The 15,188-nt window shown below is 35.5% G+C and overlaps 1 protein-coding gene across 6 annotated transcripts in view; it reads right to left on the bottom strand.

The window, feature by feature from the left end:
- BIRC6 (baculoviral IAP repeat containing 6) overlaps positions 1 to 15,188 on the bottom strand; it is a 176,039-nt gene that overhangs the window by 71,488 nt on the left and 89,363 nt on the right. For all 6 annotated transcript variants that reach the window (XM_084283516.1, XM_084283518.1, XM_084283517.1 and 3 more), the window contains 9 exons: positions 13,335 to 13,510; positions 12,712 to 12,808; positions 12,337 to 12,531; positions 10,284 to 10,484; positions 9,365 to 9,644; positions 6,734 to 6,990; positions 5,470 to 5,578; positions 4,719 to 4,940; positions 983 to 1,763 (listed from right to left, as the gene is read on the bottom strand). In XM_084283516.1, coding sequence (XP_084139642.1) covers positions 983 to 1,763; positions 4,719 to 4,940; positions 5,470 to 5,578; positions 6,734 to 6,990; positions 9,365 to 9,644; positions 10,284 to 10,484; positions 12,337 to 12,531; positions 12,712 to 12,808; positions 13,335 to 13,510 — 2,318 coding nt within the window. The remainder of the gene's footprint in view (positions 1 to 982; positions 1,764 to 4,718; positions 4,941 to 5,469; positions 5,579 to 6,733; positions 6,991 to 9,364; positions 9,645 to 10,283; positions 10,485 to 12,336; positions 12,532 to 12,711; positions 12,809 to 13,334; positions 13,511 to 15,188) is intronic.

The following is a 15,188-nucleotide window of genomic DNA, read 5'->3' as shown; positions in this document are numbered from 1 at the left end:
ACATCCTATTTAAAATATTTCTATATTTAGGTCTCTAAAATATAGCTCTACACAGCCATAGTAGGCAGTGCCTAAGATCCACCTTCCAGTTATCATTCAAACCAGATCAGAAATGAGGACCACTGAAGAAAGCATCAACAGCAGATTTTGGTTTTGTTTTTGTTTTTTTAACATTCAAAATATTGACTACAGCATCAAAGTAATTGTGAACATGTAGACTACTCAACAAGAGAGAGCTGAAGATAAAGCATTCAGAAAAATGGCTTTCATATTACTAAGGCAAACATTTTCTACTCAATAAAAGTATTAGTACTGGTCATTCATATGGAAATGTGTGTTTTTTTTTTTTTTTTTTTTTTTTTTTCCCACTCAAGTTATCTGTTCCCGGGGCCTTGACATTCTTAATGTTGAAAGAAAAGTACTTTTATTCAACTAGGTCTGAAAGGTTAGTAATTGTGAGGAAATTAGCTGAATCTGCATTAGAATAGTAAACTGTTCTGTAATAGTCCACATATCCCTGAACACCAATTGCACATCGTGTATGGTTGTGTGAACAAATTAACCAGAAAATCTCCCTTAAGTTTCTAATTTAAAAGATGTGTATGGAGCCTTATTTTCAAATTCTACTTCAGAAGAGTTTAATCTTATGTACTTATATATAGTATTTCGGATTTTGTTCTGAAGTGCCTTATTAATGTAAGAAGTACATCTTTATGCAGCCAAGAGGAACACAAATCCATACACAGCACTGAACGGTCACGCTGAAACATTTTTATACTTTACAAAGTCAGACCAACAAGATAACAGTTTTAACACAAATTTCACTCAGTTGATGACAATTTACAAAAAGAACAACACCCAAACCAACCAACCAACCACCTTAAAGAAAGCTTTAAAAAAAAGTTTTAAAATTTTGGACTAGTTAAGTTTCACCTGTAGTTATTAATAAAGAAATGAAAATGGCATTTGTTTTTTCTCTCACCTGTGCCATAAGCCTCTGGTTATTTGGATGGCAAGAAATGCACTGTAAGAAGAAAGCAACTGTTGCGTTTTCAATTGCTGTCCGCTGTTGAGTGGTCAACCCTGCTGTTACAGTTGAAGAAAGCAAGCTAGATCTTGCACTGGTCTGTTGTGCAGTCACATTGTGTCCTCCAGAAGTAGCACCAGAATGGCACAACAGAAATAGAAGTGCTGTCCACAGTGGATTGACTTCAGAACCACCCAACCAATCCTTCATGATGTGGCTGTTGCCAACTTCTGTCAAAAACCTGAGAACAGGAGCAACTAGGTCTGCCGTGATAGGCATTTTATTAAAGTGCTGTGGAACATGATGCCTCCTGAGCCTATCCTGGGTGATATCCATTGATTGTGAAGTGCAGTCAGAGCTAGAAGTATGGTTAAAGCAGAAACTAGCAAGACTTCTCACAAGCAGTGAAGGCAAACCTGAGTCCAATAATTGCTTGATAGCTTCAGGAGACTGAGATGAGGCAGCAAGAGTAGCCAGGTGAGACTCCGTTAGTGCAAGAGGGGCTTGTGCGTTTTTAGAGTCATCTGTTAAAGATGAACTGAGGTCCTGCTTTTTGCTGTCATCAGTCATGGACAGTCTGTGTTGACACTGCATCGGAGGAGGAGTGATACCCATCCATCCCATGAGTAAGGAAAAATAATTCGGGTGGATGTGGCACATCGAGCAAAGCAAACTATCAACAGCTTTCTTCAAAACCATGTTGCAGGGAAGAGACATGGACCAGTTAAACAGTGACCTGTAGAAGACAGAAAATCACATCAAGGCATAGCTTGCACTCACATTGTTTTTTCAGTTTATACATTATCTTTCCACATTAAACATTCCAGAAACTACTGGAAAACTCTGAGCTAAGTTTGACAGCCTCTTTTGGGTCACAGTGTCAGCAGGACTTTCATTACTCAGATGGCATTCCTCATCCTTCTCTTGGAATTTACTTCATTATACCTTACTTAAAATAGTTAAGAACTGATTCTTCTGGCACGTTGCAAGTGAAAGACATGATTTCAGACTTTGGATAGTTGTCACATAATTTACATTTACACATTTCTGAGCTAACCATAACCCCTCTTTGCTTTCAACTCTCCAAGATGCAGCTACTAAAAACCACATGCCCATTTTCACAAAGCTCTCTTAATTAATCCTTTGTAAAAGCTGGAAGTATTTTAATACATTTCCTTTTTTTTTTTCTTTTTTTTTTTTTCTTTTTGTTGGTTGAATGACGTCATCCTTGCCCTCCTTAGGACACAAGTTAACAACGGAATTATTCCTGAGAGATAGTAAAATTCTATGAACTCACTTCACTTCTATTCAAATCCTATCAACTGAAATGTTAATCAAAAGCACATGAATGCAAAAGCTAATTTTGCTCCTCTTACTTAGCTTATACTTCTGAAGTGCTATTTGTGAATCAGTGAAAACAATTTTTTCATACAAATGTGTTCAGAGTAGGTAAAGTACTTTATTAAAAAAAACAACAACCATGGGTTTTCTGAGCTGCATTTGCATTATCCTAGCACTGTAAGTAAGTTACATGATCTTAACCTTTACATCCACAGGCGACGCACACCTTATGCCACTACAATGTTAGTTTTTAGTAAGTTTGGATCTATCATCACGTATTACATTTCCTGTTTGAAGACAAGGACTGTTCTTCCCTCTTCTGGATAGAAGTGTTATTTTATGATTAGTCAAAGGGACTCAAAGAGTACAAAAGAGAACATGGGACTAACAAAAAAAAAAAAGCTTTATTACTGGCTGATTAAAAAACGCTCTAAGCTAAAACACTAACAAGTCATCTCAGTGACCAAGTGGACCTGTGACTTCAAGAAAATTTTCCACATGCCAAGTATTTTTATTTTTAATAAAGTCCACATGCAATAAAGGCACACTTGAACTCTTCTCCAACTATATATTCACGCAATCCTTCTGCCAAAATTTTCTGGGTAAGTTCATGCTCTGTAAAAAATAAGATTCTTTTCCAACTACATGAAAAATAACTAAGGAATAATTTTGTATCCATCGTCCAAAACAGAAATATTGAAATGAAAAATGGGGATGATTGGAAAATACATCCAAAAGAGAAATGAAATATGACATGAAGGAGAAATAAAGAGTTATGGCTAGGATCTACAAAAATATTTCAGAAGTTAAAGTATCAAAGAGGACAAAGAATACACAGAGGATGTTATTTTTATCAGAAGAATTATTTTACCCATGTCTGACAAAAATCCTTTTGTATTCATTAAAAATATGTAATTTGCTCCATATGCTGGTTGATATGAATTATAGTTTTAGTTGGCAGGAGGTAGAGGAACAGGACTATATTGCAACATGTATACTGAAACTAGGTGCAATAGTTTTATTAGTATTTCTTCATTTCATCCTATGATGAAAACACATTCTCTCTGAAGAATGGGAAGTCAGTTATTAAACCCACTTTCATATTGATGCAAATCCAAAAGGGTTATCCATTTTAGGAAATCTATTTTATTACAGCTCTTCCTTTTCAAATATTAAAATTGATAAAAATGCATTTTCTTATTCCTGAAAGGGCTCATTGACAAGCAATTTAAAATCCTGAAATTGATTTCCAAAATGAACAAGCTCATTTTGAATTAACAGTTATTTATATGACAGTAACACTGATGTACTTCAGGAAAAGGCCTAGTTAGTAGTATACATCTAAAGACTGCTATGCTGCACATATACAAAAGCTCCGCATGCTTTTACCAATGACCATAACTTGGACATTTCCCAGTGTTTGAATGTTTGTACCTAAAGAAGAAAATAAGGTAGAAAAGAAAATATAAAAGGTTCCTACGGGCAACAAAAAACTATGTGCTATCAAAGTTCCTTTCAGTAATTGGAATTGAATTCAAAGGTACAAATGAAAGATGCTTTCTTTACTAGACACAGGACTTCAACAGCTACATTTCTATAATACATGTGAAACAAAGCCATCTTGGCTTCTTTCTTGTTTTCTTTACACAGAAGAAATAGTTGAACAACATAAATTAGGAATCACTGCTATCTCGTATATTTTTTATCTGGACTCAAATACATTGTTGTTAAGGGTGTTGGGTTTTTTTTCTTTCTTTAGAATCAAGCAACAAACACCCACAAATTCAAAGTTCAAGTTTCACTCAAGATTTTGTAATTTGTTTCTTTCAAATCAGGCTATGGCAGGAACAAAATGGTGACTCCAGTAAAACAATTCTGCCCTCTCTGACCTGAGCACTTAGCTATCACTTAAAGATACTGCATGTATGAGTAATGATGCTTATATAACAGAGTACCAATGAAGAACGTGATTTAGTTTAGTTTAGTTTCAGTTATTCTGAAAATTACTGCAAATGCTCAATTTTAAACAATAACAATCCAGACTTATCCATTTCAAAAAAACAGAAACAAAACCATGTAACAGAATACCTTAAACATGTGTAAGCACATACATAGATCTACTGTTTTATTTTTAATTTTGTTTTTCAACTCAGTTATGCCTGCAGTATCTGAAGTTTTGTGTTTAGAATTACAAAGCTACCTGTTTAGACATCTTCAAGTATTTATCAATTAGCATCGGGGGTGACGACAATTTTCACTACTTTTTTCACTTGAAGTTGTATCATTTTGGTGAACAAAATAATTTAGTTAACAAAAACACAAGGTACAATACTTGGCTTGCTTTACTTACTCAAAGAGCTCTCTGTCCAGCAATGCTGGTAAATCGTATTCAACAAGCAGTTCGTAACTATGCCACAAAATTGCTGCTACACAATGCAAATGGGAAGGAGATGGCATCAGAAGACCATACTCTCTTGTTGAGCTATTTGGACAAATGTAGCTGACCCGGCCACTTTTTTTCATAGCAGCAACTCTTGCAGAATCACTGACCCATTTCAACAATGCTTGAATTCTGGAAGGCAAGATGATGTAGTACATTACAAAGGGCCAAAGAAACACTCAAAACCAAATTACTCCAAGACAGGAAGTTAATCTGATTTACACTTTTATCACTTCTTTTGAAGCAGAATTCAAGAGCGAGCTCAAACTCACTTTTTCAAGCCTTAGATCACTAACAGGATAAGATTAATTAAAAACACATATCATCTTAGACAGATAAACGTAAGCTTTCTTTGTACAGAGAAAGAAAACATAGAAGGTAAATAAGTTCTAAGTATCTCAGAGAAAAGTCAGTTGAACTTTAAGTTTTATAACTTACATAAGAGCAAAAAAGAGAGGGATGCATTCTGTGCAGAGGATACAAACATCTAGGAGGGAAAGCTGAAAGGCATCTTTAGATTTCTGCACTTTCAAGCTATCATGTAATGATCAGATTTTAAACAGATTACAAGTAGATTTTAAATTTTGTGCAGTAACACAAAGCCACTATTTAGCAAATCATTTTTATTTATGCTTCCTTATGACAATCCAAACAACATTACCTGTCTTTCGTTCCAGGATCCTGAGTTGTTCCAAGTTGATAAAGAATGTCTATTGTGGAGTCAGAAGAGAGACCATTTAATCTTCCAAACAGTAAAGGGCTATTCAGATCTTGCCGCATTAAAAAAAAAAAAAAAAAAAAAAAAAAAGGAGAGGGGGAAGAGGGGAAAATAATAGAAGTACTTACATATGTATCTTTAAAAAGTACTCATGAAATTTTTATTAAGACTGAATTGAGCTTTGCCATTAACAAACAACTCTTATATGCACCACTATCACAATATTGCACGTTTTATATGTTCAATGCAACAATCAGCCTTACTAACAAGGAAAAAAAAAAAAATCAGTGCATGAATCAGATAAAAGACTTACAGGTTTAACTCTCAGGATTTTCTTCAACATATTCCAAAAACACATAACTAATACCAATAGAGCTGTCAAACCTCGCGCTTCACAGAAACAAACGTTTATCTCAATACGGAAACTTATTTAACTCCAGTTTCCATCAACAGGACTAAGGCCCAGGAATTCCTTGGACTGGTTCCTACTCATTTTCTTGCTGTGTTCATCTCCTGCCCTTTAGGAAACTACTCTCCTACCAAACTGCATTCCAATAAAACACAGTGGGCTACACTGAAACATTAACTCTTGGTGGGGTATGCCATAGAAGTCATTTCGAAAATGTGTTTTCTGCTCGTACCAGAAACTCCAAAAAAGGACAGGTAAGAATTCACATTTCTTTCATTTACAAAGCCATAAAACAGCAAAGGAAAGTGATATAGTCATAAACACAAAAACCAGTGCATTTCACTGTGGGACATAGATCAGTTGTCCAAGTGTCTCGCTTAGCCCAATTCAGAATTTACTCTGTCCTATAGATTGTTACAAATATTGCTGTACTTATTTTCCTTAAAAATACTCTGATATATTCTTTATGTTGAAACATCTATACATAGCATCTACACATATATACACAGCTGCACTTGCAATATATTGCATGGCCTACTCTTGTAACTTTAAAACATTCCCCTAATCGTATATTCTACACCAATCAAAACGATAGTGGTTGCACTGTTTTACTACTGTAGAGCTACTCATATATTGTGATACTCAAAAAATAGCCAGTTACATGATAGCAAGAAACACAACGGAAAGTTCTGGCAAGTAAAATTCAGACTCCAAAAGTAACACACATATACACTGTATTTGTACATTTGCACAAGCAGATTTTTCACTAACAGCTGAAAAGACAGACATTGCACTCACCTGCAGGATCGCTCCCTGATGCCGAGCAGTTTCTTAGAAGAATGTCAATCAATTTGAGGCCTATTCTGGTGGACTGCAGCCCAATTTTTACAAGCACAGCCTCAATGTTTGGAGAATGCATACCACAGTATGGTGACATCAGTAACGCAGCACAGGTCTGCAACAGATTAGCAGTGGGTGCTGCAGCACTAGCCATCATTCCTTCTAAATCACTTATGTGAGTGAGGCAGTGGTGTAATAATCTTAACCATCCAATACTGAAAAGGAAAACAGCAAAATGAGCTAATGTATCATCTTCTCATTATTTTATTTTTTATCAATAATTACCTGTATTAGATTCTATGACAAGTACTGCAGAAAACTGCTGTGATGCAATCAGACATCATCTGAGAAAAGTACATTAAAATAACTGCACCTAAGAGTAGAACATCACATACCCTAGTATTGCTGTTGTAACTACTGGTTTAAGGTTGTAAGAAAGGCAGAGTTTGTGGGTAGAGGTAGAATTTTATACATTTATGTTTTAACCTAATGTTGTGTAGAGGGATAAAAACAAACTTTTTGGCCACATGCGTTCTTTCTAGTTTTGAAAGCATGCCTTACAGCCTGCAATACTTGTACATGTGATAGGAAAAGTTAGCCTGCAGGATTTATTACTAAAGCTTCTCAGGATTTCTTGATGTAACTACATTATTTCTTCCAACAGGGCCAGCTGATAAGTACCTCAGATTTGTGGGGTCTCTGGAGCAGTGGTGTGGGATTTAATTGTTGGTTTGCTTTTGCAATTTTTGTTTTTAAACATTAAAAGAAGCTGACCACAATATAAATGTGAAAGATGAAAAAGCTCATTGCCTCACTTAGGCACCATTTGATTTATTAATAGTCATAAGGTTAAAATCCTGCAGTAGTAGTTGGCATTAAAATAATACATTTGCATAGCTTCCCTAAAAATAGCAGCGTTTAAGAGGACTAGAAGTTTGTAATGGCAAGGCTAGACATGCACCTTTTCAGTCATAAATATCTACAATAAATTAGAGTGAACCTTAGTGAGTACGGAGTCCTACCTAATATAAGAAGCACAGAAAAAGTGCAGAAATTCAAAATTTGTTAAACATTGCATTTTCCACCCTATCTCTCTTATTCTTTAACAATGCTGTTCAGTATTCCTTTTAATAATAAAACAAAGCTGCTGTAACTGGATCAATTTAGAAACGTATTGGTTAGAATTTAGTTATAAAAAATACACTACAGTGCTGTTTAAATGAGCTTTATGAACAAGACTGCAATCTAAGTTCCACATGAAACAAATGACACCTTTTCACTACCAAGTTCTAAAATAACAAGTTACGTTATCTTCACAGCAAACTTGATCCACCTTTTTTTTTTTTTTTTTTTTTTTTGAACTATGGGAAGCTTGTACATGTATCTTAAATGAAGTTTACACTTTTATTTTAGGAATAATTTATTCCAAAATATTCATCATTTAATAAAAAAGCAAGTTCCTGACAATGTCTAAAAGAAAATTATAACCAAGTTTATTTAATATATCTATCATATTACTCACATTAGTTTACTGGGATACTTAAAGTAAGCTGAAAACCATGATAAAAAATTTCCGGATGCTCACAATGTACACTCACTCTTTTAGATACTGCTTACGTTTGTGCAACTGTAAGTTAACTTTTTTGAAGTACAAACATAACAATAGTATAATTGGTTATAGTAATTTGTTTCACTGCTATTCAAGATCAAGGATCAGTTTCAGCTATATGGCTTTTATCAAATATACACCAGAGAATGTTCATGGTCTCTGAATTTCCATACTCTCTCAAAATTTTTCCTAATGGAAGACGATATTTTAAAACTTTCCCATGCTCTCTTTTCAAATTTATAAACATTAAAGTTCAAAGGTGAAATATTCCGAAGTCATGAATTTTAACAATTTAGTAAGCTAAATCTTAGTGGAACCAAAAAACCTAAAACATTAACTCATAAATAATTAAATTCAAAGTTGGAAAACTCAAATACTGACTTTAAGGCAGTCCTTAAAAGTTGATTTACTTTTATTTTACAGATAAGGGAAGAAATTCAAGATGTCACCTAAGCAAGTAAAAGCTTTTGAAAAATCTTGCTGATATGCCAAAATTACAACTTTCAGTTCGTATTTCTCAAATGTTTGTGAACAGAAATACTGGATATGAATTACACAATACATTTTACTGCCCTGTTTCTATTCCTGCATCAATACTCACAATGTAAGTCTCCTGACTTCAGTAGAGATAAGAAATATGCTGTCAGTTAATTTTTTGAACTAACTATCTACACATTGAAGAAACAGAACTGAGTGCTTTCCTATCTTTTGTATTCTTTCATCATTACAGGGATGAAACACACCCTTTTACACGTGCAGATTAAGCATGCTGCAAAAAAAGTGAGAAGTACTGCTTACTGTAAAACAACAGAATAAAAATCTAAGATATTTATAACAAATTCTTTATACGTTCAAATTTAAATGTTAAAATACAAAGCCAGCTACTCATGAATACAGTTTCCTACTCGGAGCAGAGAATAGCAAAAAGAAAAACCACAAACTGTTCCTCCAGTCTCAGACCACTGCTACCAGAGGCTTACCTTGTTTTAGAGACCTGATCCTCAGAGGGAAGGAATGGATTATTGACTGTTGCAGACGAGGTGTTTCCAAAAGCTGTGAGGCCCAACAGTTTGATTTGAGAGAGGCCTAATGTACTAGCATCCCGTGGACGATGGAGACGAAGACAGACAGCTGAGGCAACTTCAGCTTTTACAAGCTGGATTTTTATATACGTGAGACCACTTGTGATAACAGGAGTTGACAAAGGTAACATATTGACACCATCTGCACTTATTTCAACAGATACTGATGAAGGGCAAGCTACAGGGTAAGATAAGAACGTTTAATACTACTCAAAAAATGGTACTAGTTTGAATTTTAAACATTAAACATGCATTCCTGTTAAAGATACAGAACAAGATGATGAGAATTATCTTAGGCAAACACCTCTATAGAACTGCAATTAGAATACTTGTCCTGTGTGATGACATATGGTAAAATGCATAAGCATTTTGATAAATCGTTTATATTAGTTCATTCCAAAGATTTAAGATGAAAACAAGTCCTGTCAGTATAAATACCTAATTTTCCCTAGTTGGGCTATGACATTAAGAGCTGAAAAACTGCTTCTCTCATGGTTTATTCCAACTACCATGCCAAAGCAGTTTGCCTGAAGGCTCCTGATCAACATCATGTTCTTCCAAAGTTTTGAGACATTTGACAATTTCCATGGCATATTTAATGTTAATGCCACAAAAGATATTCTAAGCTGTAAGAAATCAAGCAGAATCGGAGCTTTCAATTCTCAAGAAATGCAGAACTATCAAGCTTTTCAACTAATTTTATTGTCATTCTTCAAACAATTTATCAGTTTTAGTTTCTTTGATTACATGTTCTATAATTTCTAAATTTTACCCTTCAAATGCTCAAATCAGCATCAATGTTAGCACATCTACTTACTTGCAAGAGAGGCCAGATGAGGCTGGATATGGATCTCTTTGAGCAGCACTGCTGCAGGAAGATGAATTGTAAGGTCACACCAAGCTTCCTCAGGTAAAAATATGTATGACCACGCAGCAGACCGAGCTCTTCTATGTGGAGGAGTAGCCTGTAACAGTACTTCAGCAGGTTGGGCAGTGGGGCTGCTTGATGTGATTGAACCTTCAAAAAACAGCAGTATTTACATTATTAATGTTTATTAATAAATCCCAGATCAACTTATAGCCTGAATTGTGGAAAACGTTTTTCTATCTCATCTGTTTTAGTTTATTCATACATTCCAAATACAATAATGAGAACTGCTTAAGTGTTTTACTTTTTGCTATTTGCTACCAAAACCCTAAACTTTCCATCAAGATCTAATCACAAAAACAAACTAAACCAAAAGATGCAGTTTGACCAGTATGCTTAGAACTTGACCTCCGTTAATTCATAGTTAACGTAATGAAAGTTTTCAAGGTTTAAGTATTAGAATGGTAACAAATACTTTTATAACTGAAGTCTGCTAACATTTTTCTGAAAAAGCTCTGTTTAACATGAAAACCTTTTTTCTAAAATAAGGCACCAAAACTGAAAGCCTATGACCACATGAACTATATATTTTTTAAATCTTAGTAGGAGTTAAGAATGAAAGACATCAGCTATGTCTTCTAGCAAGTTGTATGGCACACCAAGAGCAGATCTGTGCTGTCCTGATTACACACACATGGGGTATTTTACTTTAGAGCAACTCTAGCCTGGTCCCATGACTAAATGCTTATTGGAGGTGAATTCCTGGAGTACACATTTTGACAGGCTATTATCCTAAATGTATCCAGTTCGTGTCGGAGAACACCACATGATGGGAATCCATCAGAAAGTGAGGAAAATCAGAAGGTACACTTGAAAAGAATATTTTACTTTCAGTTGAGAGTATGAAGATAGATACACTCATAAAAGAATACCAATAACTGCAGCACTTTGCAAGTTTGGGGGTGAGGCAAGCAAGATACCACTGTGATATATCTTTAGGACTCTTACTACTTAAAGGAATTAACTACCAACATTTGCAGGTTCATCAGATTTACCTCTTCAAGATTTGTGAATAGCAAAGTAGAAGATTTCTAATGGTCCCATATTTTGCCAAATTATTTTATTTGATTCTTTTAAATTTGCATGAGAGGACTGAAGGGATTTCTTTCTCATCCTAGTTCTTCCAAAAATTAAACAAATAATTAAAAAAATAATTTTTAAAAAATAATCTTTCTCCACTTCTCACAGTGAGACATTGTACATTTTATATATATATGTGTGTGTGTGTGTGTGTGTGTGTGTGTATATACATACATATATATACACACACACATTCATTGGCTACAGTAGGTTAGCGGGCAGCAACATGGTTCATTAAAACACAAGCAGTGGAATAAAAAGACTCAGTAAAATATTAGAAGGCATCTACATCTCAAAACACACGCATTTTAGAAAGCAGCAGCCACTATATTCATACAAAAACAGCTCTGTAATTCTAACAAATATTTATGCAGGTACCATCGGTGCAATTAGGTGCAAGCATGAGAACAGCATCAGCAAAAGTAGTCCAGTGCTCCAGCATCTGCTACTCTGTTTGACCTAGCTCAGGCTCATTTTGCATCACCTGTCTTTGCAACACTTCCGTAAAAGCTGGATCAAACCTGATGCATGTTAAGTGAAGTCAGTGAGTCTTAGTGTGATTGCCGCAGAAACTGGGCTGGACCTGGGTATCCAAATAACCCCAGGGAGGAAGGGACCTACCTTGATGCAGTGGCTACATCACATACAGATCACTCCCTTCTTTCCCCTATTGACAGGAGGAGGGACTACTCAAAGAATTTGTTTACTCCCTCAACATCTTCTTGAAACACCAGTACCCCTCTGTTTAGAAGGTTTAATACTACTGCAACATTTAACATTAACACAACACTTTCTGTTAAGAACATAATAAAGATTCAAGCGGACACTGGATATTAATTCAAGAGAAGGTTGTATCACTTACCCAAAGGTGCAAAATTGTGAATGCCCTCTGCATTATCAGGCTCAGAAGCTAGCACTCTGGCTTTCAAACTGCTGTCTGTTGCTTTGGTGGGACCAGAATCAAGGAATTTCATAATAGTGGAAACCATACTTCTTGCTGTGTTAACAATTGCTCTTGTGCTCGTTACCATGTTGTTACAAATAAGCTGAACACCGCCTGTGTATAACATGGTGGGGGAAAAAAACACTGTTCAGAAGACTGCAATAGATTCTAAGCAAGCAAAAGTATATTTAGTAAGTTTGCTCCTCCAGACATATAGCTTATTCCTTCTTTAAATGCCATAAAAATCTACAATAAATCTTTTACTTGATGCACCCAAAGAAAAGGCACTCTTACCCATGTCATGAAACGCCTTCAGTGCCTCACTGGTGTCCAAGACTCGTAAAATGAACCAGAGCAGTGGTTCAGACAACTGACATGTGGCCAGAGAACCCTAGGAAAAAAAAGTTAAGAAATACACAATTTCATACAGAATTCATATGACATGAAATACACTTGGCTACTCTTAGTCTCCCCTTTTAGTAGGCAAAAATCGCAGAGAGGAAATCCACCACAGTTGAACTTTCTACCACAAACTCGCCATATCACACTCCAGAAGGTTCACTCCTACATAGAAGTTTTTGTGATATGGAAAAGACTAAACCACCAGGTACGCAGTTAAACGGAAATAAGAACATTGGACATTTAAAACACCCACTAATATGAACACAATAAATGCATTTCCCACTTAAACACAATGAAACAGTCATCTTGAAAAGCCTTTAGCCAGGAATGTTTACAGGAATGTCAAAATGCCCTCAGAGAAACTCTTTCTCTCCCTTTTCACCATAATCGATGGACGAAGCCTTCTTACTTTCTGCACCACAGTGACACGAGGTTGGAAAAAGTCAAAATTTCTTTTACATAGCAACAGGTAACCTATAATTACCTTAAAGCACTTCAGAGTAAGGGAAACCTACCTGTCTTCCCATGTAACCACAAGCCATGTACGTAAGAATTGGCTGAAGCATCACTTGCACCGTTGTTGCTTTTTTACTAAGTGTTGTCAGGATAGTGAACAACCCATCTCCAACTGATATCGCATCTAAGCCACCGTGAAAGTTTTCATGTTTAGTAAGATGTAAGCCACTTGCACCTTTGTGAAAACAGGAACAGTTCAAGGTTTAGAAGCTGAGACCTAAAATACTATTACAGCACAGAGGAAACCTTAAAGACATTTAAATTTCATTTCAGTTAAATATTCACATTGATTAAAAACAACAAATAGGCTAGTTTTCATGATCATATAATTTACTATTGTTGTTCCTAGACCACTTAATATATGTATTTCTACTGGAAATACCTCTCCTTGAACTTTCCTTCTCTATGTTACAGTTCAGGATTTATTCAGCAGTATCGACTCCACATTACTGAAAAGGAGGAAGGAAAGCAGTAGAATAGTCTTCCCAAAGACAGATTACCTCTGTAAATATAACTGTCTCACAAAGCATATGACATCAATTTGGAAGAGCTTTTAAAAGTGTTTTTAGACTGGAGTTGGGGGAATGGATTTCATTTCCCTGCCCTTTACAGGAACTGGAATTATACTAACAGATAATAACATGGAGAATGTGTTTAAGTGATCTTTGCAATGTGCCTTACAGAAACATTTTGGCAAGAGAATTGACAGCTATAGTGCTTTAATCACTTATAAGTTGTCAGGAAAGAAAATACTGGTATGCACTGGAAGCATGGAGACAGAGAGAAAAGTCTGTTAAGACTCAGACTCTGCAGGGTCTAGAGAATTTAAAATTAATGACAGAGCTGAAGCCAACTAAGGTGCTGTGAAGATTTTGAAGCAAGGGGAGGGTAGGATAGGATGGGAATACTGTAACCTGTGTGATTTTCATAGTCTGTCAATGACAAAGCATGAAACCCTAATGAAATAAATAGACAAGTCAGTCACAAAAGGTAAATGAACAAATGTTTTAGCTTCATGCAACTAGTGAATTACTCGAGGTTATTGTGGTTCCTGACCTACTGGCGTGCCAGGTGCAGTAAATCAACATTATTAGCTGAAATTTTGACACCAGAGGCACCACACATTTGCTCAAGTCTTCCAGTTCATCTTCCCTAGGTAGCTAGCATTCTGCACTAGCCATTACATGTTTAAATAATAAATGCTGATAACTGATTTTTGGATCATCTGTAACATTGGCAGCAGACTTGGAAAAACATTTTGTTCAAAGAAATTGTCTGGAGAGACCTTAGTGCAATTTTTCATGAAGGAACGAAAATCACTAAGAGCTTTGTTATTATATCTTCCCAAAATACACACACACACATTAGTTGTAATAACCTATATCAAAAGACCTTGGGGGAAACAATCCATTGAAGGGATCAGCTGACCCAGCACCCAGAATTTTACGAAAAACATATTGAAACAACACTATCTTTCTAAATTTTAAAAGTACAAAACATTTTCTAAACACAAATTTAGAAAGTCGTGGTTTAGAAAGACATCGAAGTTGAGGAGAGTATTTGAGTTTCCCCCCTGCAAAAACTCAGAACCACCAACAATTCCCAGAACAAACTACTTTCAGTATTCACAGCATATTTGTGACATGACACCAACTATCCAGAGTAAAGGATAAGATGTTCTGGAATTAATTTCAGGGAGGTTCCAACAATGCGATTCAGGCTTGTAAAATGCAGCCTGCTGTTTAATTTGACTACTGGAGATTAATACGTTTTTCTCTGTTGCTCAGATGTCAGATCACTGGTCTGGCATTCACACATTTTCATCCAAAGACTATGCTGCTTTCAGATAATAG

The sequence above is a fragment of the Netta rufina genome (assembly GCF_964035555.1).
Source record: "Netta rufina genome assembly, chromosome: 3".
Taxonomy (NCBI): Eukaryota; Metazoa; Chordata; class Aves; order Anseriformes; family Anatidae; genus Netta; species Netta rufina.
Note: the sequence above shows the minus strand (reverse complement) of the source record. Positions and strands in the feature narration are given on the sequence as shown.